The following is a 27,985-nucleotide window of genomic DNA, read 5'->3' as shown; positions in this document are numbered from 1 at the left end:
TGGGCCATAAAGCGCCCTCTGGCGGAATAACAACTGAACGCGACTCCCGTTAAACGGAGTTTGGCTCGAGTTCAGAACAGCGTCTTTGATGACGTGTTGCCGTGAAGATGGCGGAAGTTCATTCGTGGATCTAAACCGGAGTCGCTCGGTACGGATTGTCTAATAAACTATCTGAAGACGGGTCGGTTCAGCTTCACGTCTCGTATCTGACCCGTCGATATATTCGGGTAAGAGACGGTCAACTGATGGAGACTGTGCGCTGTAGTTTACTGCCTCTAGACGCGCTTATATGTGTGCATTGCGTTATAGTGACCCTGAGTCGTGTTGACAGCTCGACCAATCACTTTAACTATTTGTATCTCATATAAATAGCTCTGTTTTGACCATGAGAGTCAGAGGGAATCAATATCATGTGTCTGGAGATGTATCGGTGCGTTTATTGTTTACTGAATATGCTCGGGTCATGTTAGCATGTTAATACTGTCATGTCAGATGTTTAGCTTGAGTTTGTTGTTGCTTTTGGTTTCAGCTGATTTGATAATTTAAGTATTTCCTAGCTAAACAGGTTTTTCCTGACTGATCTCCATCAACTTTAACAAAAATACCGCGGTAAAAATGGTTTCTGCTCCCATAAAATAGTTACTGGAGTTTTGTTACTTGTTATTAGCCACCGATATTATTGAAAACAGAATGGTATATTGATAGCATGGCCATGTAATGGCAGTGTATTGTACTACTATGGTACATATAAAATACACTTTTGTAAGTTAAGGGAGAAAAAGTACCATATTTATTAATTATCATGGTAATATTGTGGTATTATTTAAATTCCATTGGAATTTCATGCCAATATCATGCATTTTTTCCACTTATACTTCACTATAGCCTTGTATTATTTTGTAAAGGCTTCTTAAAGGAGAGACATTGCAGATTTATTATGAGTTTACAATACTGTAGTGACTGCTATTTTGAAGAAAACTATTATTATGATAATTTTATTTATCTGTTTTATGCCGATACATTCTGAAACGGTTTTGTGTTAAAGATATAAGTCATTTGTGTTAAAACAAAGTTCAGTGTTTGTCAGTTATGTGACTGTGTTTAATATAGTGTTTAGATCTGCTGGGTTTTTTTAAAATCGCCTGTTAAAAATTGATTTGGTAACAGTTTTAGGGGTAACGCTTTACAATAATGTGAGTTAAGTAATCAGATTACTTTTTTCAAGTAACTAGTAAAGTAACACATTACTTTTGAATTTGCATAACTTTTTCAATTATGTAAATGACTTTGTTTTCCCATTTATTCACTGACACCTGTCCCTGTGTTGAGAGAAATTGGGAGTGAGGTACTTCCTTCAGCCTGAGGCTTCTTTCACTTATTTCACTTTTGGTGTGAAAGGGCCTTTGCGGTTGCCACAAAAATGACTTTTATTTAAAAAACAAATAAGCAAGTCCAACCCAGGTGACAAAAAGTAATGCAAATAACATAATGCGTTACTTTCTGTAAAAAAATGCAGTTATTTACTGTTCATGGAGTAACATAATATTAAGTAACTTAACAAAAAAAAAGTATCTAAAAGTGCCATGGTATCTCTTTTGAAAATGGTAATATCGCTTCATTGCAAAACTTGAGTATTGATTTAATTGTACAGTAATGATTTGATTAGGGCAGCAACAACTCATCATGAGTAACTAAAGTATCGATTAATCAGATCACCTCACTTTAGGGAATAACACATTTCTATGGACAAAACACACATTAGATGTAGGTGGAAGACAGAGACTATAAGTATTGAAATAAAATTTCGCAAGTTTATCCGATTAATCGAGTAAATAATTGACGTATTAAACGATTACCAAAATAAATGTCAATTGCAAATGTAGATTTGGTTATATAGTACTGTCACAATCAAATATTCCATACAGTAGGGTATTAACGTGACTACCGGTATTATGTTGTGCCATGATATGGATTTTGCTATACCGTGGATACGTTACGTATTCATGGATTTAATTGGATTTTTTGTTTCCCCCACGGTCGTTACTGCGTCATCAGAGAGAGAGATACATAAATCAGAACCGGATAGTTTTTGCTCCAAACACATGATCGGCTTTTCGGAGCTGCACACAAACTGGATTACAATAATTTCCCAAAATGTAATTTGTGTGGTAATATTACTAAGTCTGTAAACGGCCGTTAACACAGAGAAAATACTGTAGCAGGCAGCGCAAGATCACTGTTCACAATGCTCGAAATATAGGACGAAAAATATAAATAATGAATTAGGGCAAGGGGGTTAATATGAATGAGTATCTGAAGGGAAGGCGTTTTCTTTTTCTCATACCTCCGTGTTCATAAGCGCAGAGCAGAGCAGCTTTATATAAAGCAGTAACCAAAGGAACGCTAAATTGAGGCCACAAGCACCATCTGCTGTCAGAGAGTGAATTTGCTTATTCTTTCAGTGCTGTTTTTCTTTTGCGCAGGCGTCTTATGTAGCATAATTTCACCAGTGTTGGGCTAGTTACTCAAATAATGTAATATATTACTCATTACTAGTTACTCCTTTCAAAAGTAATATTGTTACTTTACTTTGTCTCTACTTTCTGGAAACAGTAATTAGTTACGCTACTAGTATCATTACTGTTTCTTCACGCCCCACAAAAGTTGTAACTTTGTATCTTCCACATAAAATTCTTCTAGAATGTTACTAACAACATATTTCTGCCTCATCATTTGTCCAAAATCCACATTGGATCGCAGTTATTAGTCAATAGTGAATGATAGTGACATTCAAGCAGAAGTGTTGTATTAATCTCATTAATTGTCTTGTGTAGCTTGAAGCTAATTGTAATTTCTCCGTTACCCATATACGGTTATATTTCATTATGTATTTGATCAAATCACATGAGTTGGTAAGAAACGGTTTAATTTTCCAAAAAGATTTTTAATTATAGTAATATAATGTACCATATGCTGATCAGAGGGATGTGGGTGGGATGTAATGCCAGAGAATATGAAAATAAATCTAGGAATTATTTGATTGTTTGGTTTTAAATCAGCGGGGTTGAGGCATCAAAAGTAACTAAGCTGTTTTATGGATGGTATTATTACTGAAATCTTATTAGTAATTAGTTACACTACTAGGTACTGCAAAAAGTAATATTATTACAGTAACTAAATGACTAGTAACTAGTTACTGCCCAACACTGAAGTTCACACGTCTAAAGTCAGACCATTCTATTTTTGCCTTAGATCTTGAAATCATGTTTTTAGAAGTTATATAAGGTTAAAATACATATAATGCCAGTAATTTAACTAAGGTCTACTAAAATGTGATTCCATTTTTTTCCCCCTCATATCGCGATATAATATCGATATCGTCTGGAAAGTGGAAAATACAGTGATATGAATTTTAGCTCATATCGCCCACCCCTACAATACAGCCATGTGGTTAATAAAAGTACTGTGATATTACCATTTCATACCATCACTGTACCACAGTACAGTGAATAATGAAAGTAATCGACAACAATTATCGATTAATCAGATTACATCACTTTACAGAAGTGAATAACATATTTCTATGGACAAACGCACATTAAATATAGTAGAAGACTGAAACTATATATATAGAAATAAAATTTGGCAAGCTTACCTGATTAATCGTATAAATAATCGACAGATTAATCGATTACCAAAATAATTGTTTGTAGATGGATAGATTTACAGATTATATATTTGGTTTATAGTAGTGCTGTCAAATGATTAATCGCGATTAATCGCATCCAAAACAAAAGTTTTTGTTTGCATAATATATGTGTGTGTACTGTGTATAATTATGTATATATATATATATAAATAAATACACACACATACAGCATAGATTTGGAAAATATTGACATGTATTTACATTTCATATTACAATGTAATTTATAGTGTATAAATATATTTAAAATATAAATATAACATATTTTTCTTAAATATATACATGCATGTGTGTGTGTGTGTGTGTATATATAATAAATATACTCGTACACACACACATTATGTAAATAAAAACTTTTATTTTGGATACGATTAATCGCGATTAATCATTTGACAGCAGTTTATAGATTATATATTTTTTTATAGATTATAGATTTGGTTATAAAATGCTCATGTGGTAAATAAAAGTACCGTGATATTACTCTATCACTGTACCATAGTACTCTTTTGTAAAGAGTATCGTTGAGTTTTTAAGATAAATAAGATGTTAATAGAAGTTTATGGATTATAAAACATTACTTTGTGCTGCTAGCGTGTTCTGGTTGGATGCTAGGTGGTTAATCTTTCTGATATACTGGTCTCCAGATATGTCTCGGTACTTTTGTGAAGGTTTTTTTGTCCCTTTTATCGCCACAAACACTCCCTCCGTCTGACAGATAGCCCCGCCCCAGACTCACGCAATTGGTGGAGTCAGAAGTTGTCATGTTGCGTATCTCAAACAAACAGATTGACGTCCTGAAAGGGTGTCTGACTCTTCAATGATTAACACATAGTGACTGAACATTAAACTGACAGCAGAAGACGACGCAGAGGATATTTCAGGCAGAAACTTGTGACTTGTCTTTGGATTTCCTCGCGCTGGCTGAGTGACGTTTAGATTATGAAGGAACACGTCTGTCATAATCTCTAACCTAGAAGCTTATCAGTGCCATTGAAAAAGCTTTAGCTGGTGTTTTTGTCTTTATCTGTGACGTCTGCGCCGGTCTTTCCTCAGGGCTCTTATTGTGGCCCGACACTCGATCAGCGATGAATAATTAACCTAGAGATCAGCTCCAGTGAAAGTTTATTCAGATATCACTCTGATCTCTCTGTCTCTCGCTTGTGAGCGTCTCAGTTTGATTGTGACGTAACTGGAGGAGAAGTTAGCGAGCTCAGCGCCTGTAATCTGGGATCTGCTTACAGCAGGAAACAGAGAAAGCGTCCAACACTTTTATGGCTATGAAAGCACGATCTCATTTATCTCTTCTCAAAAGATATTGAAATCAAAGTGGATTGTTTCTTCATTTACTGCGGTTTACAGCTTTGGAATATGGTGAGCTTGATTCGTGTTTCCTTGAGTTTCAGTTCCTGTCATGCTGGATAAATCGTGTATTTCTTGGAATAATTGCATAATTTTTTTTATTGTCTTGTCATAGTCATCCAATCTGACCTAGTTTTTAACAAGGTTTTTACTGTGTAGCCTATTTACTTTGTGCATAAAATATTTAGAAATCGCTTGGCGAAAATAGAAACGATGGTTTCTCTGAATGAAAATAAATCTAAATATTATATAAATATTAAAAATCAAATACTTTTTAAATTTTAAAATAATGTTTATATTAGCAAGGATGTGTTAAATTGATCAAAAGTGACAGTAAAGATGTTTATAATGTAACATTTATTTTAAATATATTTCTATTTTAAATAAATTTAAAAAAAACATTGTTCAATCTATCAATCTATATATTGTTTCCACAAAAATATGAAGCAGCATAACTGTTTTCATCATTGATAATAATCAGAAATGTTTCTTGAGCAGTAAATCAGTATATTATTATGATTTCTGAAGATCATGTGACACTGAAGACTGGAGTTATGATGCTGAAAATACAGCTTTGATCACAGAAATAAATTACATTTTAACACACATTCACATAGAAAACAACAATTTGGAATTGTAAAAATATTTCACAATATTAGTAATTTTACTGTATTTTTAATCAAATAAATAGTGAGCACAAGAGACTTCTTTCAAAACATTACAAAATCTTACAGACATCATTCTTTTGACTGGTGGTGTTGTATATATTCATGAAAATTAAGAGATGTTAAGATGCATTTGAAGTTATTATATATGCATATTGCCTATATAGAATACATGTGATTTCTCAAAAACAGCAAATTCAGATTTTGCGTCAGAAAACGTTTATATATTGTTCTGCTGTAGAAAAAGTAGTTTACGATTTCCTTACAATTTTCAAATTATTCTAACTACAAGTCTAAGCATAATGAGCACTTTGAGGATTTTTATTTGTTATTTTTATGAGATTCATGCCATCAGATCTTTGATAGATTAATTTTGAGTCTCAACAAGCAGAACTGGACATTGCTTTGTTTGCCATGCAGCTAAATAATGTCTTGAAAATGCAGAAATGTGTGTGACGTGTTGTTTGGTGTGTTTTGTGCTTGCAGGTCTCAGTGTAGCCGTATGTCATGGCCTGCAGTGTTGCTAAAGCAGGACCTGCTAATGGCTTCCCTATGAAAGCGCAGCTGCAGATCATGGGTACGTTTGCATATGTTTCCACCTGTCATTTATCTGATGTGACATTCTTCCTCATCCGCTGGACTTTGATGTTCTGTCTCATTAATAAACACTAATACTTCAATTCTGATGGCGTCACAGAGCAATAAAGGCGCTGTGGTGCACGGGTTCAGTTTTCCTCTCTCTGTTGCTAATAAAAGAGAACAAAAGGCGGTGGTGATGGCGCAGTGGATAAGACACATGCCTTTGGTGTGAGAGACCCGGGTTCGAATCCACTGTGAGACACCAATGTGTCCCTGAGCAAGACACTTAACCCCTAGTTGCTCCAGAGGCGTGCGACCTCTGACATATATAGCAATTGTAAGTCGCTTTGGATAAAAGCGTCAGCTAAATGAATATATATATATAAAAGGCCAAAAAATCAAAAAGACCATCATACACATATGAACGCACAACACACAACTCTCATCAGGAAGTGTGCATGTTATTTGTGTATGACTGTTAATAGTAAGTTCATATAATAATAATACATACTAATTATATTAATATGTACTAATATTAAAAAACATACTTTTTTTTCCTGTATAGTAAAGAATGTTTGTAAACTTTCTAATAGTTCTGATATATTAAAAGTTTCTTTCTCTGCTTGTGCTGAATGGCATAATCACTAAACTACTGAACAACATTCATTTTATTTAGTAGAATTTTGCAACTAAAGTGAATACAAAGATTTGATTTCATTTTAATTGTTTCAGTTTGCTCTAGTGAACATAATATCTCATGTTTCTTAATACTGTAGGTACAAACCAGTTTTATTTTATTTTATTTATATACTATTATAGCTTTTATTAATATGTTGAATTAACTTTTAATTTTTGTTTAATTTTTAGTAATTTTGTTACGTGCTTTTGTCGTTTTATTCATTATTGTTTTAGGTTTATTTAATTGTTAATTTCAGTTTTAGTTTTTATTTATTTCTAGTAATTGCTTCCACTTAATTCAGTTGTCAAGGGAACATGTCTAAGAATTTTTTTTTTTTTCTTCAATTAGCAAAAATATTTTCATAGTTTTAGTAACTATAATAACCCTGGTACAGACATGTATTCTTACAATTAAAAGATATTACTGGTAATTATCAGAGGAGTGTTTTTTTTGTTCCTTTTATATATTAGCAATTTATGTGGAATTATGATTTTTTTTCATTATTCCAAAAAAAACAATGGGGTTTGTTAGAAATTTATTTTTTAAAGGGCAAAAAATCTTGTTTATTTGCATGGATGTTTTATTTAAAAATTTGTGTTTGGTCTGATTAAAAAGTGCATTTTTATGCACGTTATTTAAAAAAAATCTGGTTTCAATGCAGTGTATTTTCACCTGTACTTCCGCTTCCAAACACCTGCTTTTCTTCGGTAATGTTTAGTGAAGCATGTTTGCAAACCAAAAACCCATCATGGACACGGTGTGTTGTTTTGACTGTTTGTTCTCTCGGTTTGCAGTGATCTCGGCCAAACTCAAGGACAACAAGAAGAACTGGTTCGGCCCGAGTCCGTATGTGGAGGTGTGTGTGGACGGCCAGTCCAAAAAGACAGAGAAATGCAACAACACACACTCGCCCAAGTGGAAGCAGTCGCTCACTGTGTGAGTTTGCTGTGACCTCAGCCCTGTGTTTTTGATTTCCCACAGGCTCTACCAGTTCCTGAATGAACTTCAGATGCACATTGTCATGCAGCTCAATTCTCTATTAGACTGCTTTTATCTTCTTGACGTGAAGTGATTATAAATGACGTCTGACTATGGACTCTATTATTTGCGGTGCTTGCCAAGTCAAGCGGCTGAGTGTGTGTGTGTTTGTGTGTTTGTCCGTCAGGATCGTGACTCCGTTCAGTAAGCTGATCTTCCGTGTTTGGAGTCACCAGACACTGAAGTCGGACGTTCTGCTGGGTGTGGCCACCCTCGACGTCAGCGAGACTCTCAAATCACATGACATGAAGAGTGAGTGTTTATGCTCTGCCACTTTAACCACATTAAAGAGCGCAGCACAAGCCTGGCTCTATTAGCAGGGTTTGTTGCACAGTGTTGATCACTGGAGTCCCTCTGTTTTATTTTTGACTCTGCAGCACAAAAGCAGTTTTAAGTCACAGGGGTATATTTGTAGCAATAGCCAAAAATACATTGTATGGGTCAAAAATATAAAACAAAATCATTAGGATATTAAGGAAGGATCATGTTCCAGGAAAATATTTTGTGAATTTCTTACCGTAAATATATCAAAAATTAATTTTTGATTAGTAATATGCATTGCTAAGAACTTAATTTGGACAACTTTAAAGATGATTTTTCACAATTTTTAGATTTTTTTGCACCCTCAGATTCCAGATTTTCAAATTGTCCTATCATAACAAACCATACATCAATGGAAAGATTATTTAGTCAACTTTCAGATGAAAAATTGACACTTAAGACTGGTTTCGTGGTCCAGGGTCACATTTATTCAAGCAAAAGCAGTGTTATTGAGCTGTAAAGCTCTCTAGGTCATTTTAGTTATCTAAATGCTCTTTTGATATATCAAAATCTATTTGGGCTCCAATTACCATGTACACTAGCTCTGACAGTAATTATAATAGTGGGCTGACTAGATTAGAAAGTGATTGTTCACTTTAAATGTGTACGTTTATATTTTAAATATGAACTTTAAAATTCTACAATAAAATTTTTTTGTAATTTATATAATTGCATAATATAAGTTATTAAATTATACATAATTTATGTAATATAAATCTAAGAATGTGTACATGTTTGTTTAAATATTAATTTAAATTGCTATAATAATTTTTTAAATGTTTATAATTTATACAATTGTATAATATAAGTGATTCAATTATATATAATTTATGTAATATAAATTTAAGAATATATGTAGACATTTTAATTAAATAATAAAAAATACAAATATTTTTTTAATAAATCATTCGGTTGAATTTAAACGTAAAAATATAAATGTAATTAAATAAATATATAAGTAGTGTTTTATTGAATTTTCTGCATTTACTGTTTTCACATAACATACAAAAGTTATCGTGTTTACCAGCTGCAACGGAGTTATAATGTTAGACACAAGGTTTTAAATATAAACTATAAAAAATATAAATAAAAAATATTGGCATTATAATATAAATTATCATTTGTATTGTATAACAAATATTATATTACATATAATTGTATAATATAGGTACAATATGTGAATAAAAAAAGTAAAGTATAAAAATAAACTTTAAAAAATGAAAACATTAATAAAAAGAATATACTATATTATAAGGATAATTTATACTATACAATAAACATTAACATAATATTTAAATAAATGATTCTGTTATAATTTTTTATAAATTATTAAAAAATGAATAATTCAATAGTTTAATCTAAATGTAAAAATAATATTTAATATTTTTAATATAAAATAAATTTTAAATATAAATTATTTAAAAAAACATTGAATAATTTAAATGTAAAAATATAAATATAATTTTTTCATTGATTTTTCTGCATTTACTCTCTGTTTTCAGCCATTGTAATGAAGTTGAGTGCCATTTGAACACTGATTGTTTTTGTTTGGAGCTTTTCACACTCATCTCTTCATCAGCGTCTCTCTTTGGTTGTGTTTCTTTCAGTCTGTGAGGTGGTGCAGACGCTGCAGCTGTGCACAGACAGAGATCAGTCTGATAACATCGGCGATCTGTCCGTGTGTTTAGACGGTCTGCAGGTGGATCCTGAAATGTTCCAGTCGGCCGAGGCCAACAACCAGAGTCAGTCACTCCATTCATTTCAATAACAGTGCTACTGTAATATTTTACACTAAAAAGAGCACAAATAACTAATGAAATTGTTTTCCAGATACTTTAAATGGGGAATCTGAGCTTAATGACGACTCAAGCAGAAGGTATCTTCATATTAGTTATTAAACGACAATCAAAGTGAAATTGTAAATTAATGTTTCTTTATGTACAGTCGTTTGATTTGACCAAAAATGAAGGGAAGCTGTGATTGGTTGAGGAATGTCACATGTCTCTAATCATTTTGCATATATGGTTTTGAACGAAACATGTCCACCTGATGTCTCTTTCTCTGGAGAAGTAGAGATCCGTCTCCATCGGTTATAGATGGTCAGGAGCTGCCGTCGGCTCCTAACGGCCGTGTGAACGGCATGGACTCTCCTTCAGCGTCATCCAGAGGGTCGCGACCCCAGAGACCCCCGCGACCCTCGCGACCTCCGCCGCCGACCCCTCGCAGACCCACGTCCTCCCCAGGTGAGACACATTCGATTATAGCATTTAGCTGTTTAATGCTCTACTTTTTCATATTGAAACATGTCATATAGAAAGTCAAAAAAAGACAAAATATTATCCAGGCTTATTTATTAGTAGATTTTTGGCCAGCATCAGCTGATAACGAATCTTTTATGGCCTATTAAGACAAGTATGTAATTTCCATTCTTTTAAATGAATAATTATTGGTACATATTCGTAAATATTATGTAAAATAAATGTATATTTAATTTTCTGATTGCTTATTACTGTACGTCATGTATACCCACTACTACTTCTGAAAGAAGTCTCACCGGGACTGCATTTATTTGATACAAAAATATAGTAAAAACAGTAAAATAGGGAAATATTTTAGCAATTTAAAATAGCTGTGAATATCTGTTAAACTATATTTTATTTCTGTGATCTGCAGCTGTATTTTCAGCATCATTACTCCAGTGTCACATGATCCTTCAGAAATCTATATATATATTTATATTTTTTTATGTAAATGTTTTGTGATATTATAAATGTCTTTACTGTCACTATTGATCAGTTTAATGCCACTCTGTCTGCAAAAAATATGCATGTATTTGCTCTGCATATTGGTTGTTGAAAAATATTGTTGCAATGAGTAAATGGTGGTGAATTTTTCCCCCCTCTTTGCAGTTTCCTCTACAGGCTCATTTCCTGATGGCAGCGATTCGTCCCGTTCAGACACTCCGGTTCGGAATCCCACTGGAGGCGGAGCCCCAGACTATAGCCCCGCCCCCACAGTGGAGCAGCCTGGTAGGACGTCCCTCAGCGTAGTCCCCGCCCCCAGCAGGATTCCCAGCATAGTCAACCCTGCACCGCTCCCGTCTGGGTACGTCAGTAAACAGAAGCACCGGTTCCTCTTTGTCACTTCCCCAATTTACAAATTGCCTTTCAACAGAAAATGCATGCTTTGTTTTTGAAAATTTTTAAATAATTGAACTGAATTATATATCAGTGCCCATATGGTTCACTCACTAACTGTAGTGTGTGTGTAGTTGGGAGCAGCGTGTCGATCAGAACGGCCGTCTGTATTACGTTGACCATGTGGAAAAGAGGACGACGTGGGAGAGACCGGAGCCTCTGCCGACAGGGTAAGAAACCCTCCTCTGTCACTGAATTACTGGATACACCCTTAGAAGAATGTACTATGCATACTTGTAATATATATAAACTGTAACACTCAGTCAGTGCAGTATGGTGGAGTTTGGATATTTCAACTGTTAATGAAGTTTTTCATGTTTTAACACGAGATCTCATTTATTAGAGAGTTGCTATTTCACATACTTGAATTTTTCTGAAATATACTGTATGGTATAGAAAACAACAGCCCAATGGCCTTAGTGAATCTCACAAAACCCAGAATACTTCCAGGTCATATTTCACCACAAAAGAAATGATATTTTGTTTAAGAAATTGCAGATTATTTGTTTTAGGACCACCTGTTCTGCACTGTGACTAGGGATGTGTACTAGTACTGAAATACTATATATATATACACAATTCTGACTTAAAAAGAAATACATTTCTCAAAATTCTGACTATATTCAAAATTCTGATTATATTCAATTGCAAGTTTGTCTCACAATTTGGATATCTCAGAAACGTGAGTTTAGATCTCGCAATTCTAACTTTGTTTCTCACAATTCTCACTTTTTTTCTCGCAGTTCTGAGTTTATATCTTGTAATTTGTTTTGCAATTGCGAGTTTATATCACAATTTGGATTTCTCAGAAACGTGAGTATAGATCTCGCAATTCTGACTGTTTCTCGCAATTTTAACGTTTTTCTCACAATTGCAAATTTATATTGCGCAATTCAGATTTTTTTTCTCGCAATTGCAAGTTTAACTCTTGCAATTCTGAGTTTTTTATCAAAATTCTGAATTTAAATCTTATAATTTTTTTTTTTTTTTTTTGCAATTGCAAGTTTCTCACAATCTCACAATTTGGACTTCTCAGAAATGTGGGTTTAGATCTCGCAATTCTGATTTTTTTTTTTTTTCTCTCGCAATTTTGACTCTTTCCTCAATTCTATTTTTTTTTCTTGCAATTGCGAGCTTATCTCGCAATTCCTACTTTATATCTAGCAGTTGAAAATATTCTCAGAATTCTCAGTCAGATTCTACCTTTTTGTTGTTGTTGTTGTTTTAGCGACACATTTCTTAGGAGATGTTATAAATACTATTCAATAGTGTTTGAAATGTTGATGAAAAAGTTAATGCATAAATATTTTTGATAAATAAAATATCAATATTTTTCTCTCTCGTAGCTGGGAGCGGCGTGTGGACCCGATGGGCCGTGTGTATTTTGTGGACCACTTTAGCAGAACCACCACGTGGCAGCGGCCCACGATGGAGACGGTGCGAAACTACGAGCAGTGGCAGCACCAGCGCAGTCAGCTGCAGGGAGCCATGCAGCAGTTCAACCAAAGATTCATCGTTGGGGTGAGGAAATTAAATGCATGCATTTATCTTCATATTTTAACATATACACACAGTTAGCCATAATGTTCTTCTTTGTTTCTTCCAGGAGCTGCAGGATCAGGCTTCAGCCACCCAGAATAAGGAATTTGACCCGCTGGGACCTCTGCCACACGGATGGGGTGAGAGTCACAAACTTTCCTTTCATTGCCTGGAGAAACTGCTAGGACTGTACCCTCATCAGTAATATGCTGGACCAGCAGCTACTTTTTATTGTTCTGGAAACCTTATCATCTGCACCTGCGAAGCAGGACTAAAATTAGCCGGTGCATCCTTCAGTGTTCCAATTGAACAAATGAGAAGCGCTTGCACCGTGTAAACCAGCTGGTGAAAATAGCTCAAATGTTGAAAATAGCTCTGAGTGAAAGTTTGCAAAAGCTTAATCACATCTTGGCTCTATTATTTCTTACTTTCCTCCTGGTGTCTCCTTCTGTTTCACTCTCAGAGAAGAGAACGGACAGTACTGGCAGAGTTTACTTTGTTCATCACACGACCAGAACGACGCAGTGGGAGGATCCGCGCACACAAGGGTCAGATCTTTTTCCTCTAAAATGCCAATCTATAGAGAGAAACAATAAAGCACTTTTACATTGATGACCTTTAATGCACTCCACTTTCAGCCGTGATTAAGGAAGACCAGTTTCATAGAAGTTTTTCTTGTTGGTCTATGGACGTTGTAATTTCCATCTTCAGTGTAATCCAAAATTTCATTTTTTGTTTTAAATTCAAGCATTCGTTTAAATTCATTTTATTTCTTATTTAATAGTGAGGCGCAATACAGTATTGATTTAAATGAGTAATTATTGCCCAGTCATTTTTCATAAACTGATGCCTATTAAAGTGTGCTCATAGCTCTGTTTCTGTGTTGTGCAGTTTGCTAAATGAGAAGCCACTGCCGGAAGGTTGGGAGATGAGGTTCACTGTCGATGGCATCCCTTACTTCGTAGATCACAACCGGAGAGCCACCACTTACATCGACCCACGGACTGGAAAATCCTCTCTGTAAGTGCAAACACCCCCGCACACACTTAGAGAAGACAGTCTTTCCCCAGACGTGCCTAGATCATGCAGTTCTGCCTGGTGTCCCTGTCAGATTTTCCTGTATTTTTCAGCACTGCATTATGATATTAGCAGCAGTTTATGGTTGCATTGTATTTGAGCATGAAACTAAACACATGCAACGCATTCGGCATGTTAATAAATGTTAATAGCCCAACGTATCCTATATTAGATTAAGCAGATATGTATGTAGCTGACCCAGACTTCGAATCCATGCATCTCTCTCTTCTCACGTCTATATTTTGGACTGCATGCTGTGGCAAGCTAAACAATCAGAGCTCAGGGTGCTGCTTTAACCAATCAGAATTTGTTTATTTTCATGATCGATCGATCGACTTGAGTACTCGATCGCGGTTGCACATACCTAGTTAGTTGTTTGGATAAATTAATAAATATAAATGTAAATGTTATTATGTCAGCAGCGGTAAAGTGTTTATGGTCGCAATTTGATGTCAGCATCAGTGCGGCTTCCTTTTCTTTTTACTTTTGAAATCATTATGTATAAATCATATTATAAATGTCATTTATGACCTTGAGACTAGTCCGAGGAATTTCTTTTTTTGCTTCATTTGGTTTAGCTTACAGATGCACAGTGATCTCTTTCAGGCGACACAGTGCGTGTTCATCAGTCATTACATGCATAACAGGAAAAACGGGTTTATGTGCCTCAGGAGTGAAACTGCATTCGATTATAATCTTCCGTTATGACTCAGCTCAGAGAATACAAACACACCTCTCTCAGAATGTGTGTATTAATCCACATCAATTGTTTTGAAGACGCAAAGCGACCCTCTACGTCAGAGGAATGCGAGACGTGCTGCTGATGTCAAAATATTCCCAACAAACATCTGCACTCAGTGTTACCCGTCTTGGCGTCTAGATGAGACTTGTATTAGGATGTTTTCACCTTGTGAATTAGTTTCAGATGTTCTGTGGACAGTTCGAGGGCATTTAAGAAGTAAACAGGAAGGATTAGCATGCACAGCAATTTTAGTGATTTTCATATTGAACATTAAATTATTCAAGGGGTAGTTCACACAAAAATTCTGTCATTAATTACTCACCCTCATGTTGTTCCAAACCCCGTAAGACCTTTGTTCATCTTTGGAACACAAATTAAGATATTTTTGATGAAGTCTGAGAGCTCTCTGACCCTCCATAGACAGAAAGTGTCCTTACACGATCAAGGTCCAGAAACGTACATCGGTAAAATAATCCATGATACATTCAACCATAATTTTATGAAGCTACAAGAAAGCTTTTTGTGTACAAAAGAACGAAAAATAATTATTTTACAGATGTCCTTGCTATGTTTCTGGACCTTGATCGTGTAAGGATCATTGCTGTCTATGCAGGGTCAGAGAGCTCTTGGATTTCATCAAAAATATCTTAATTTGTCTTTTGGGTTTGGAACAACATGAGGGCGAGTAATTAATGACAGAATTTTCATTTTTGTGTGAACTATCCCTTTAAGATATTATGCTGTGGTGCTTTAGATTTAGTCCTAAACAAAATACGAAGCCGTTTTACTGTGTATTGTGTTTGTATAATAAACAATTTCACTCTTCCCTTCCCTTCAGTGAGAATGGCCCTCAAATCACATACGTACGAGACTTCAAAGCCAAAGTTCAGTACTTCAGATTCTGGTGTCAGGTGAGGATTTCCTTCAGTTCTGCATTTATGGTCCAGTTGTGTTTTTATACATGGAGAAAGTTTTAATGAGCAAATATCTGAAGTTGATCAGAACAATATTAAAGGAATAGTTGACCCAAAAAAGAAAAATGTATTCACCCTCAGGTCATCCAAGATGTAGAAGAGTTTGTTTCCTCATCATATGTGGAGAAATGCAGCGATCACTTGCTCACCATTGGATCCTCTGCAGTGAATGGGTGCCGTCAGAATGGAGGCACCCGCATCACCGCTGTTTGGACTCTCATTTTGACGGCACCCATTCACTGCAGAGGATCCATTGATGAGCAAGTGATGTAATGCTACATTTCTCCAAATCTGATGAAGAAACAAACTCACTCATGGACATCTTGGATGACCTGAGGGTAAAGTTTTCAAAAAGGATCCAAATGGGTATTATAACTACTTCAGTCATATAAATTATTTAAAGGATTGTTTTTCATTTTTCATTACAGCAATTAGCAATGCCACAGCACATAAAGATCACCGTCACCCGCAAAACTCTGTTTGAAGACTCGTTCCAGCAGGTAATGCGGTCTAACTTTAAAATAACCCATGACCGCTGTAATACTGTGGTGTTTTTTTTGCTAGTAGCTCCAGCATTTATAAAACAGATCAGAGACATAGCGTGGAGCCTGTAAATGTCTTTAAACATGTCAGACATCTGCACGGTTTGTCTCTGAGATGTGAAATGGCATTGTTCTGGTGTCTCCCTGCAGATCATGAGTTTCAGCGCTCAGGATCTCCGCCGCAGGCTGTGGATCATCTTCCCTGGGGAGGAGGGGCTTGACTATGGAGGCGTGGCCAGGCAAGTTTCATATTTCACTCTTTCTGGAGAAAAAAGACCAGATCAAAGCATTCTAGAGCAGGGCTGCGTGATATATCAAAATATGGCTTAGTGCGATTGTCAAATTGTGCAGACTGCAAATTAATGAATTAAATAAATGTGCTCTGAAACCATCAGCACATGTTTTCATTGCTGGCAATCTCTCAAAATAAAAGCACATTTGTTTTTATGTCCAAAAAAATTAATTAAATGAGGATTGTAACATATTAGTGCCATATGTGCCCCATGAAAACTCAAGTGGAGGTATATATTTCTTTAACTCTGTTCTCCAGGGTTATTATTTAATTAATTAAAATTGAAACTAAAATTAAAACCATAAATACAAACTTTATCATTACTTAAAATAAATGTTAACTGAAATAAAATATAACATAAAAGCATATAAAATAAAGCATGAAAGCGTTTTATTTCAGCTAATTGTTTAGTTTTACTTGAAAATAACTCAAATTTAAATAATAATTAATAAAAAACATGTATCTATATATGTGTATACAGGTCCTTTTCAAAAAAATAGCATATTGTGATAAAGTTCATTATTTTCTGTAATGTACTGATAAACATTAGACTTTCATATATTTTAGATTCATTACAAATGAAAACCCAAAATTCCTATCTCAAAAAATTAGCATATCATGAAAAGGTTCTCTAAACGAGCTATTAACCTAATCATCTGAATCAACTAATTAACTCTAAACACCTGCAAAAGATTCCTGAGGCTTTTAAAAACTCCCAGCCTGGTTCATTACTCAAAACCGCAATCATGGGTAAGACTGCCGACCTGACTGCTGTCCAGAAGGCCATCATTGACACCCTCAAGCAAGAGGGTAAGACACAGAAAGAAATTTCTGAACGAATAGGCTGTTCCCAGAGTGCTGTATCAAGGCACCTCAGTGGGAAGTCTGTGGGAAGGAACAAGTGTGGCAGAAAACGCAGCACAACGAGAAGAGGTGACCGGACCCTGAGGAAGATTGTGGAGAAGGACCGATTCCAGACCTTGGGGGACCTGCGGAAGCAGTGGACTGAGTCTGGAGTAGAAACATCCAGAGCCACCGTGTACAGGCGTGTGCAGGAAATGGGCTACAGGTGCCGCATTCCCCAGGTCAAGCCACTTTTGAACCAGAAACAGCGGCAGAAGCGCCTGACCTGGGCTACAGAGAAGCAGCACTGGACTGTTGCTCAGTGGTCCAAAGTACTTTTTTCGGATGAAAGCAAATTTTGCATGTCATTCGGAAATCAAGGTGCCAGAGTCTGGAGGAAGACTGGGGAGAGGGAAATGCCAAAATGCCTGAAGTCCAGTGTCAAGTACCCACAGTCAGTGATGCTGGTGTTGGTCCACTGTGTTTTATCAAGGGCAGGGTCAATGCAGCTAGCTATCAGGAGATTTTGGAGCACTTCATGCTTCCATCTGCTGAAAAGCTTTATGGAGATGAAGATTTCATTTTTCAGCACGACCTGGCACCTGCTCACAGTGCCAAAACCACTGGTAAATGGTTTACTGACCATGGTATTACTGCGCTCAAATGGCCTGCCAACTCTCCTGACCTGAACCCCATAGAGAATCTGTGGGATATTGTGAAGAGAAAGTTGAGAGACGCAAGACCCAACACTCTGGATGAGCTTAAGGCCGCTATCGAAGCATCCTGGGCCTCCATAACACCTCAGCAGTGCCACAGGCTGATTGCCTCCATGCCACGCCGCATTGAAGCAGTCATTTCTGCAAAAGGATTCCCGACCAAGTATTGAGTGCATAACTGAACATAATTATTTGAAGGTTGACTTTTTTTGTATTAAAAACACTTTTCTTTTATTGGTCGGATGAAATATGCTAATTTTTTGAGATAGGAATTTTGGGTTTTCATGAGCTGTATGCCAAAATCATCAATATTAAAACAATAAAAGGCTTGAACTACTTCAGTTGTGTTGTAATGAATCTAAAATATATGAAAGTCTAATGTTTATCAGTACATTACAGAAAATAATGAACTTTATCACAATATGCAAATTTTTTGAAAAGGACCTGTATATGTATATATGTGTGTGTGTGTGTGTATATATATATATATACTGAAAATGACAAGAACACACTACAAAAGAAATAGGATTGATTCAAAATATGAATAAAAACTAAATAGTGTCTCAGTGATACTAAAATACTGAAGTTCACTTTATGATTACTGAAAGAGGTTCAAGTCAGCTCCTATAAAGAGTAAACCCAAATTAAAGAAAAAAGTTTTCCCTTATTGCTGATGCCTCTCATGCTCAGGTGCAGTGGTTTTTAGTTGTTTCAGAGTGATTTAGGTTTGGTGCGTCACACAGCATTGCTTGTGTCCAGTGTGATACTGTAAAATAAAGCGTGTTGTGTGTTTTGTGCAGGGAATGGTTCTTCCTGTTATCTCACGAGGTGTTGAACCCCATGTACTGCCTGTTTGAATACGCTGGCAAAGACAACTACTGCCTCCAGATAAACCCCGCCTCCTACATCAACCCCGACCACCTCAAATACTTCCGGTTCATTGGACGCTTCATCGCCATGGTAATGCTGCCTTGCCATATTTGGTCAGTGTCAGATTGTATTTCATGCGGTGCGATATAAAACAACTGTTCCTGTCTTGACTGGATTTGGACATTTAGGAACATTATAATGAAAACAATCTCCATGATGCCTGTTTAGCATTTATTCTTTGTGCTTCCTGCAGGCCTTGTTTCATGGGAAATTCATCGATACGGGCTTCTCGCTGCCTTTCTACAAGCGCATCCTGAACAAGCCCTTGGCTCTGAAAGACCTGGAGTCCATCGACCCGGAGTTTTACAACTCGCTCATCTGGATCAAGTCAGTTTACCAGCTTTACTGAACGCATGAATATACTTTACGAATAAGTATAATGCATTAAAGTCTTGCAGAAGTGTATGTGGTTCCATGGTACAGTAATATATTCCATAAGTTACTTTAAATAATACCATGATACCTTTTGGGTACTTTTTTAAAAATAAAAAAGAAACAACAACAAAATACTTTATAATATTCATGACATAATGTAACATGCATGAAACTATATATATATATGTAATTTAAAAAAAAATCAGCATTTTTATTTATCAGTGATATTTATTTTATATATATATAATGTTTAATATATTTTTTTATTAGTTTTAGTTTTTTTATATGTTTATTCTATTGGATTGAATGAATGAATAAATATATATGCATGCATGTATTTTGTATGTATTTATCTATTTACTGTATAAAATATTTTTTCTTCTAAAAATAAACATAAATTCTGACTTATTAATACTACTACTACTACTACTACTACTACTACTACTAAATATGTAAATAAAGTCCACTTTATATGACGTCCACATTATATTTCAGAGTAAAGTTGCATTGATGACTTAAGTATTATGTGTTTAGGCCTCCAAATAAAAATCTAATAAATAGAAAATTATTATTTTGTTAATTATTTATTACAGTGATTAAAAAAAGCTAAATGTAATTAGTCTTTAATAGAAAAGGTTTTGCCCAATTAAAAAATAATTAATATTATTATAATATAATATTATTAAATTATTAATGAAAATTATTCTAACAATTAATAATGTTTCTGATATGCTTTAAATGCAGGTAAAAAATGTTGTTTTTCCTTTTTAAAACGTTTGCCTTCCTTCTTTTGTGTATGATCATCTCAAATTATTGTATATGGATACTTTTTGTCAGTGTTATAAGTTAGTATTCTGAATTCTTGAGTCGTTCTTGTGTGTGGTGTGATTATAAACCCTCACGTCTGAAATGCAGCTCAACGTGATTGATTTGAGTCATGAATGCCTCTCTAACTGTGTGTGTGTATTGTGTCAGGGATAATAACATCGAGGAGTGTGGGCTGGAGATGTTTTTCTCGGTGGATAAGGAGATCCTGGGTGAGGTGTCAACTCACGAGCTGAAGCCGGACGGCGGGAACATCCAGGTCACAGAGGAGAACAAAGAGGAGTACATCAGGTGCCGCTCTGCCCGTCTCAGTCTCATAATGAAACACTGGATGCTAAATAAACTCAGAACCCATGCTGACACACATAAAGCCCTCTAGATGCTTTAGTACTGGTCATGTTGTTGTCGTTACAAAGGATTATATTCATTTTACTTGTCAAAGTCCAGTTAGTGATGAAATTATAAAGAAGGAGCTCAGTCTGCTGTGTTTCCCTCATTTCAGTGCCATCACTCTAGTGAGCTGCCTATCTAGGCAACAATTTAAGTCTATGCCAAAAAGTAAACAGCAAATTTATGCTGCTTCTAAGATACCTAATTTTGACATTTTGCATAATAAATATATTAAAAGTTGCATTAACTTACATATAGTGCATTTATTTAAAAATAAAATTTTTAAACATTAAATTACATTTTCATTTACAATTACTTATTAATTACATAAAAATAGTTTATATAAATAATTAAATTTTATGTGCATTTTTAATTATTATATGAATTTATTTAAAGATATTAATATTTTAAATTAATATAAATGAGTTATAGATATATTTATTATATATTAAATGATACAGTTTATACACACACACACACACATAAAAAAATGTTGCATTAACTTGCATGTAATGCATTTATTGCAAGCAGCTTTTTGCAACATATTTATAAATTATTATTATAATATTAATATAAATATATATTTAAATTTTATTTAAAATGTTGCATTTTTTCAGTGCTGAAACAACTTACATATATGTTGTTTCATTGTTACAACATTTTTGAAAAAGATTATATCCTAAATGGATGTAAAAAGGTTAACAAAATACTTATAAATAAACACTGAAATGTCAGCTGGCCATAAAGTGCATTTCAAGCCAGGTTCTGTATTGATGATCTCTTAGAATGTAGCTTCCTGTAAAGACAGCAAGGCAGCTCTCTAGAGATTGGAACGGAGCTTATACCTCCTCGGGTGTTGTTGAGTATGTGTTGGTTGTAAATGTCCTGTTGTGTGTGTGTGTTCAGGCTGGTAGCGGAGTGGCGTCTGTCTCGTGGTGTCGAGGAACAGACTCAAGCCTTCTTTGAAGGATTTAATGAGGTTCTTCCGCAGCAGTACCTGCAGTATTTCGATGCCAAAGAGCTGGAGGTGAGAGACGCTGATTTAAAATCTCTTAAATCCCACGCACAGTGCTGCCTCAAATATATGTGCACTCGAGTCACACTTCATCGTATCCGAATGTCATTGCATAACATAACAAAATGCAGTGGCATTCGTATATATTGGATATAACAAATGTACTGTACATTCAAGCTTGCAGAATCAAGTCAAACATCTCATTTAAATACTGTTACATTACATTTAGCAGATACTTTTATTCAAAGTGACTTACAAATGTGGACAATGGAGCAATCAAAATCAACAAAAGAGTAATGATATGCAAGTGCTGTAACAAGTCTCAGTTAGCTTAACATAGCACAAGTAGCAAAGTTTTTTAAGATTATATAATAAATAAAAAGAAAACAGATAGAATAGAAAAGAGTGCAAGCTAGTGTTAGAGGCCTTTTATGCTTTTTGTAAATTGTATAATAAATAAAAAGGAAACAAATAGAATACAAAAAGATTAGAAAAGCTAGTGTTTTTTTGTTTTTTTTAAAGAATAGAATTAGAATAGAGAATGCTAGAGTTAGAGGGTCAAATAAAGATGGAAGAGATGTGTTTTTAGACGATTCTTGAAGATGGTTAAGGACTCATTCCACCAGGAGGGAGCATTTAATGAAAAAGTCTGTGAAAGTGATTTTGTGCCTCTTTGGGATGAACAATAAAGCGATGTTCACTTGCAGAACGTAAGCTTCTAGAGGCCACATAAGTCTGAAGTAATGAATTTAGGTAAAGGGGTGCCGAGCCAGAGGTGGTTTTGTAGGCAAACATTAATGCATTGAATTTTATGCGAGCAGCTATTGGTAGCCAGTGCAGATTGATAAACAGAGGTGTGACATGCATTCTTTTTGGCTCATTAAAGATTAATCTTGCAGCCGCGTTCTGGATTAATTGTAAAGGTTTGATAGAACTGGCTGGAAGACCTGCCAAGAGAGCATTGCAATAGTCCAGCCTGGACAGAACAAGAACTTGTTCCAAAAGAAAGGGCCTGATCTTCTTGATGTTAAATAAAGCAAATCTGCAGGACCGGGCATCTATTCTGTAATTAACCCCAAATTTGTGTGCCATAGGTGATGTTGTGTGGAATGCAAGAAATAGATCTGAATGACTGGCAGAGAAGCACCATTTACAGACATTACACCTCCACCAGTAAACAGATCCTGTGGTTCTGGCAGGTAATGACGCAATTATCTCCTTAGTAAATAATTTTAAATGAATGCACCAAGACACACTCTCTTTTCTCTGTAGTTTATTAAAGAGATGGACAATGAGAAGCGCATGAGACTGTTGCAGTTCGTCACCGGCACCTGCCGTCTGCCTGTCGGAGGCTTTGCAGACCTGATGGGTGAGTTACTGTGAAGGTCACATGGAATTTGTTTTGGATTCAGATCAGTTTTATTTACATAACAAAATGAAACAGCATTCACTATGTGTTCACTACTATTATGTGATGTATTATAGCATTAAGACTAGATCCAACAAGTGAGTAGAGGAAAAATTTTAACTAATACACATCATCATACTGTCCCAGTTGATTAATCACAGACAGTTACTTTGTATTACATGTTTTCAAAAAAAAAAAAAAAAGTTGTTTAAATTTGTAAATAAGGGCGTTATCTAATTAGACATTTCCAGAAAATGAATCTGACCATTGGATAAAGCCAGGTTCAAAATTCTTATTTTTTTTTGTTGACATATTAGAATCAAAGGTTTTTACTGAAGGGATTTTGTATATCTCTTTTTATCTCTCCATAAATCAGAAAATGCTGTCAACGGCCAGAAAAAAATTAATTTTCATCATGTTGTAGGAATAAAACATTATATAAATCAGTGTGAATGAAATATGAACAAACCCCACAGTAAAAACCTTCAGAATATAGAGAGGAATAAAACTGCTAAGTTTGGTGTTTGTAAGTGCTGCTGAAGTGGAGAAAAAACTCTTTAAAGACACAAATCGTAATTGAGATTTACAGACACAAACAGATAAAGTGTTATAAAATAAATATTTAAAAGTGTATTTTAGATGATTTAGAAGTGTATACTAGTCTGTAAAAAGTTTCTGTTTTCACAAAATACCTATGAAATTTGGCAAAACGTTTGAAAGCAACGATAAAAGATAATATAGAAAAAAAATGACCATGTGTTTTTTTTTAAATGTTATATAAATCAGTGTTAATGATATATTAACAAACCCCACAGTAAAAACCTTCAGATTATAGATGGGAATAAAACTGCTAAATTTGGTGTTTGTAAGTGCTGCTGAAGTGGAGAAAAAACTTTTAAAGATATGGATTGTAATTGAAATCTACAGACCCAAACAGATAAAGTGTTATAAAATAAACACTTAAATGTGTATTTTATATGTTATCTTTCAAAGAAGACATCTTATGGAAGCAAAGTAGTTCAAAATCACAACATTGACCAGTTGCCATTAGTGGAATAATGATTAGGACATAATGTAGAGAGCAACCAGAATTTGACTGGATCATAGTTGTTAGATGTTTTTGATATTATTGGTTTAATATTTTTTTTGTTTGAGTCCTGGCTCTTGTTGGCAGAGTGTGACGTTTGTCATGTGTTTGGTTCAGGGAGTAACGGACCGCAGAAGTTCTGCATCGAGAAGGTTGGGAAGGAGAACTGGCTTCCCCGCAGCCACACATGGTACATAATCGCACTTCATACAGACATTATCTTGACCTCAAAATTTAAACTTAAGATGTGTAAGTACAATGGACTTGTGCCAGAGGAGGCATGTTTTAAAATATTAGTCCAATGGTTGCAGCTTTTAAACTGTCTAAATATTTTTTTTAAAGATTTATCAAATAGATCAATCAAAAGGCAAACACATTTTTAATAAAGTAAGCATAAATAAAACATAGTACAGTGTATGTGGGTGTGCGTGTATATCTATTACATGCATATGTATATATATGTAATATACACACACACACACACACATATATATATATATATATATATATATATATATATATATATATATTAAACAGTATATATTAGTATACACAAGTATGTTTGTATTATATGTAACTCATTTATGTGAGCTTGATGAATTAGTTGTTTTTGTGGTGGTTATTATTATTAAAATATTTATATAGTATATATTAATAATGTTATAATGATACTGTTTCAAAATATTGTTAAAATATTTATATAAATATTATTTATTAAATATTTAAATATATAATATTTATATAAATATATATATAATATATTTATTTAAATATGATTTTTAAAGAATTATTTTTTTTGTCTAATTATTTGTTGTTTATTGAATCAATTACGTTATATAAATGAGTAAGTAATTATTAAATATTTAATTACTTGTACACAAATGTATTCATATTTTTAATTTGAGGTTAATACATTGATTAGTGATTCCTTCACTGTTTAAGTGACACTCCTATATGGAGGGCCAAATTGCTCAAAATTAAATTAAATAAATGTTGAAATATATAAATAAATCGTTAAATACATATTGAAATAATGAAATACATAAATAAATGCAGAAACAAATATATAAATATTAATTTATTCATTCATTTTATTTATTTATTTGTTCGTTCGTTCATTTATTCATTCATTTATTTATTTATTTCCTCCCTCCACATTTCATTTTCAGGGTTACGGTTGTGGGCACTTCACTCAGTGGGCGGCGTCACCTTTCAAACTCGATTTCTTAGGTCTTTCTAATTTAGGCGCCTTTTTCTTGTTTTTCGCATCACGAGCTATGGCTGAGAATGGTACAGTCCAATAGGTAGCTGAATTTGAAAAAAAATAAAATAAAAATGACCAAAAATGGTCTAGCAAAAATCCAATTATTTATTTTTCATATGCAAAAGTGCAAAATGTGTAACCATATGAAAAAAATTAAATGCACGAAAACACAACACTTCCACGAGGTTTTGCCCAAACTTCAAAGGCCTGTTTAAATTAATAAAACTAGAGGCATTTGTTACTTGTACTTTTTATCAAGTAAACTTCCTATATACAGCATGTTATTTTTCCCTGACACGGCCAGGATTAGTTTTGACTTTGTTTTCGTGCTTGCTGAAGGTAATGATCGAAAAGTAGTTTGACCAATAGCATGCAAGCATTGTACATAATGGACCAATCATGGTGTGTGTGAGAAGGTACATCTACGGTCAAAGCGATGCAAATACGCGTTCATATTAAAGTGTGTTTGACTTAAAGCGGTGCGGCTCAGACCGATCAGTGTTTGACATCAAAGTACCTCGAGAGTGTTTTGAAAGCATAAGGAACCATATGGTACTTTGATGTCATACACCGATCGGTCTGCACACGCAAACAAAGCCAAAACCTTGATATTTAGGCAATATAGAAATCCTGGCCAGGACACGTCTGGGAAAAATGGCATGTATGGTCACCCTAAAGAGGGGCATCGCATCAGAGTATGCTGGCCATATCATACATCTAAGCACATGGCACACATTGTTCAGAGGAGAACGCTGGAAAATAGGACAGAATTGATGATACTCCTCTGTATTATTTACAGTACACAAGCCACGGTTCAGCTGCGCGCGACAACGCTGCCAGTATTAAAGCACAAGAAAAAGGCTCCTAAAATAGAAAGACCAAAGAAATCGAGTTTGAAAGGTGACCCCGCCCACTGAGTGACGTGCCCACAACCGTAACCCTGAAAATGAAATGTGGAGGGAGGAAATAAATACATGAAGAAATTAATGAATGAATACATAAATAAATGAACGAATAAATAAATACATAAAGAAATGAATGAATTAATTAATTTCTGCATTTATTTCTGCATTTATGTATGTATTTAATTATGTATTTAACGATTTATTTATGTATTTAATTATTTAATTATGTATTTAACGATTTATTTATATTTCAACATTTATTGAATTATTTAATTTTGAGTAATTTGGCCCTCCATACTCCTAGTGCTTCATATACAGTAAAGTTTTACACATTTGCACTATGTATTCAGACTTATTACTGTATATAATAACTATCTATAATATAGATTTTTGACAGTACTTTAAATTATTTATCTATATTTTTTAAAAGTTTATTTAATAAATAATCTAAATTAATAAATATTTATTTTGAAATTGCTTTCACGTGCCACTCTTAGATCTTCATATACTGCAATTTTTTGTATTCGTTGTTGTATACGGCATAATAATCATCTTAAAATCAATAATATTCATCTGTAATGCAGCAGCAGTACATATACAGTATTCATCGAGTACACAGTGTGGATACTAAACCTGCAAATCTCTTGTTTTTCTTTGTACTCCAGTTTTAATCGTCTGGATCTGCCTCCGTACCGCAGTTATGAGCAGCTGAAGGAGAAGCTGATGTTTGCTATTGAGGAGACGGAAGGATTCGGACAGGAGTGACACACACACACACACACACACACACACACACAAAGAGGACATCCAGATCTCATGCACACTAGTTTTATTGAGAGGACAGACCGATGATCTGACACACAGGTGCATTATGAGAAAAATGAGGGTTTCGTCGCTCACTTGTCACTTGGTATTCATTTCTGTATCCCCGTGAGACGAGGAGGCTTTATGCAAGCGTGTCAGAGACGTGACGCTGACGTTTCTACATGTGATTAATCCAGCGAGTGCCGTTCTGAACGACTCCAGAAGAGTCCCAGAATGATTCACCAGAGCTCTGTGAATGTGTGTTTTTATGTTCACAAACCCTTCGATGGGTCTCCTTGTGCCTTTTTTCCTCACCGTCATCCAAACAACCTGAGTTATTAAAGTGTAGCACTCGACAGCAGCAGGATCTTCAGGCGAGGACCTGATGGCTTGTTGCACAACTGATGGAATAATTCATTCAGACTGTCAAGAAATTGCCAGTTTCATCCCAAAATCATTTAGAAATTGTTTTGCAAAAATATAAGGACAATTAAGGTATTTTGCATTGTGACTTTAAAATTCAAACATATTCATGACAAACACATTTTTACAAATTCTCATTATTATAATGTGGACAAAATGTCTTTTCCACGTTCTTGTAACTGTAAAGTGAAAGAAAATGAGTATATATACACTTTCAATTGTATGTAAACATTGTGTTGAAGTGAATTTAACTTAACAAAAAAATAAACACTTAACCAAACTAATACATT

At 34.5% G+C, this 27,985-nt stretch overlaps 1 protein-coding gene across 3 annotated transcripts; it reads left to right on the top strand.

The window, feature by feature from the left end:
* Positions 1–35: 35 nt before the first annotated feature.
* LOC306860695 (E3 ubiquitin-protein ligase Itchy-like) lies at positions 36–27,985 on the top strand. 3 transcript variants are annotated; one of them, XM_079402516.1, is made up of 24 exons: positions 36–227; positions 6,217–6,307; positions 7,783–7,924; positions 8,154–8,278; positions 9,955–10,089; positions 10,178–10,223; positions 10,418–10,590; positions 11,257–11,452; positions 11,619–11,714; positions 12,891–13,065; positions 13,151–13,223; positions 13,547–13,631; positions 13,975–14,103; positions 15,741–15,813; positions 16,305–16,376; positions 16,569–16,657; positions 19,070–19,229; positions 19,393–19,526; positions 20,550–20,690; positions 21,696–21,816; positions 22,899–23,003; positions 23,077–23,173; positions 24,417–24,489; positions 27,134–27,985. In XM_079402516.1, the coding sequence occupies exons 2-24, from the start codon at positions 6,238–6,240 to the stop codon at positions 27,231–27,233; spliced, it is 2,610 nt and encodes an 869-aa protein (XP_079258642.1). In that variant the 5' UTR covers positions 36–227; positions 6,217–6,237; the 3' UTR covers positions 27,234–27,985. The 3 variants fall into 3 exon arrangements, with proteins under 3 accessions (XP_079258642.1, XP_079258644.1, XP_079258643.1); XM_079402518.1 differs by having other exon boundaries at positions 88–148; XM_079402517.1 differs by lacking the exon at positions 36–227 and adding an exon at positions 4,475–5,077.

The sequence above is a fragment of the Barbus barbus genome (assembly GCF_936440315.1).
Source record: "Barbus barbus genome assembly, chromosome: 41".
Classification (NCBI taxonomy): Eukaryota; Metazoa; Chordata; class Actinopteri; order Cypriniformes; family Cyprinidae; genus Barbus; species Barbus barbus.
The sequence above is the reverse complement of the archived record's forward strand: the minus strand, read 5'-3'. Positions and strand labels throughout refer to the sequence as shown.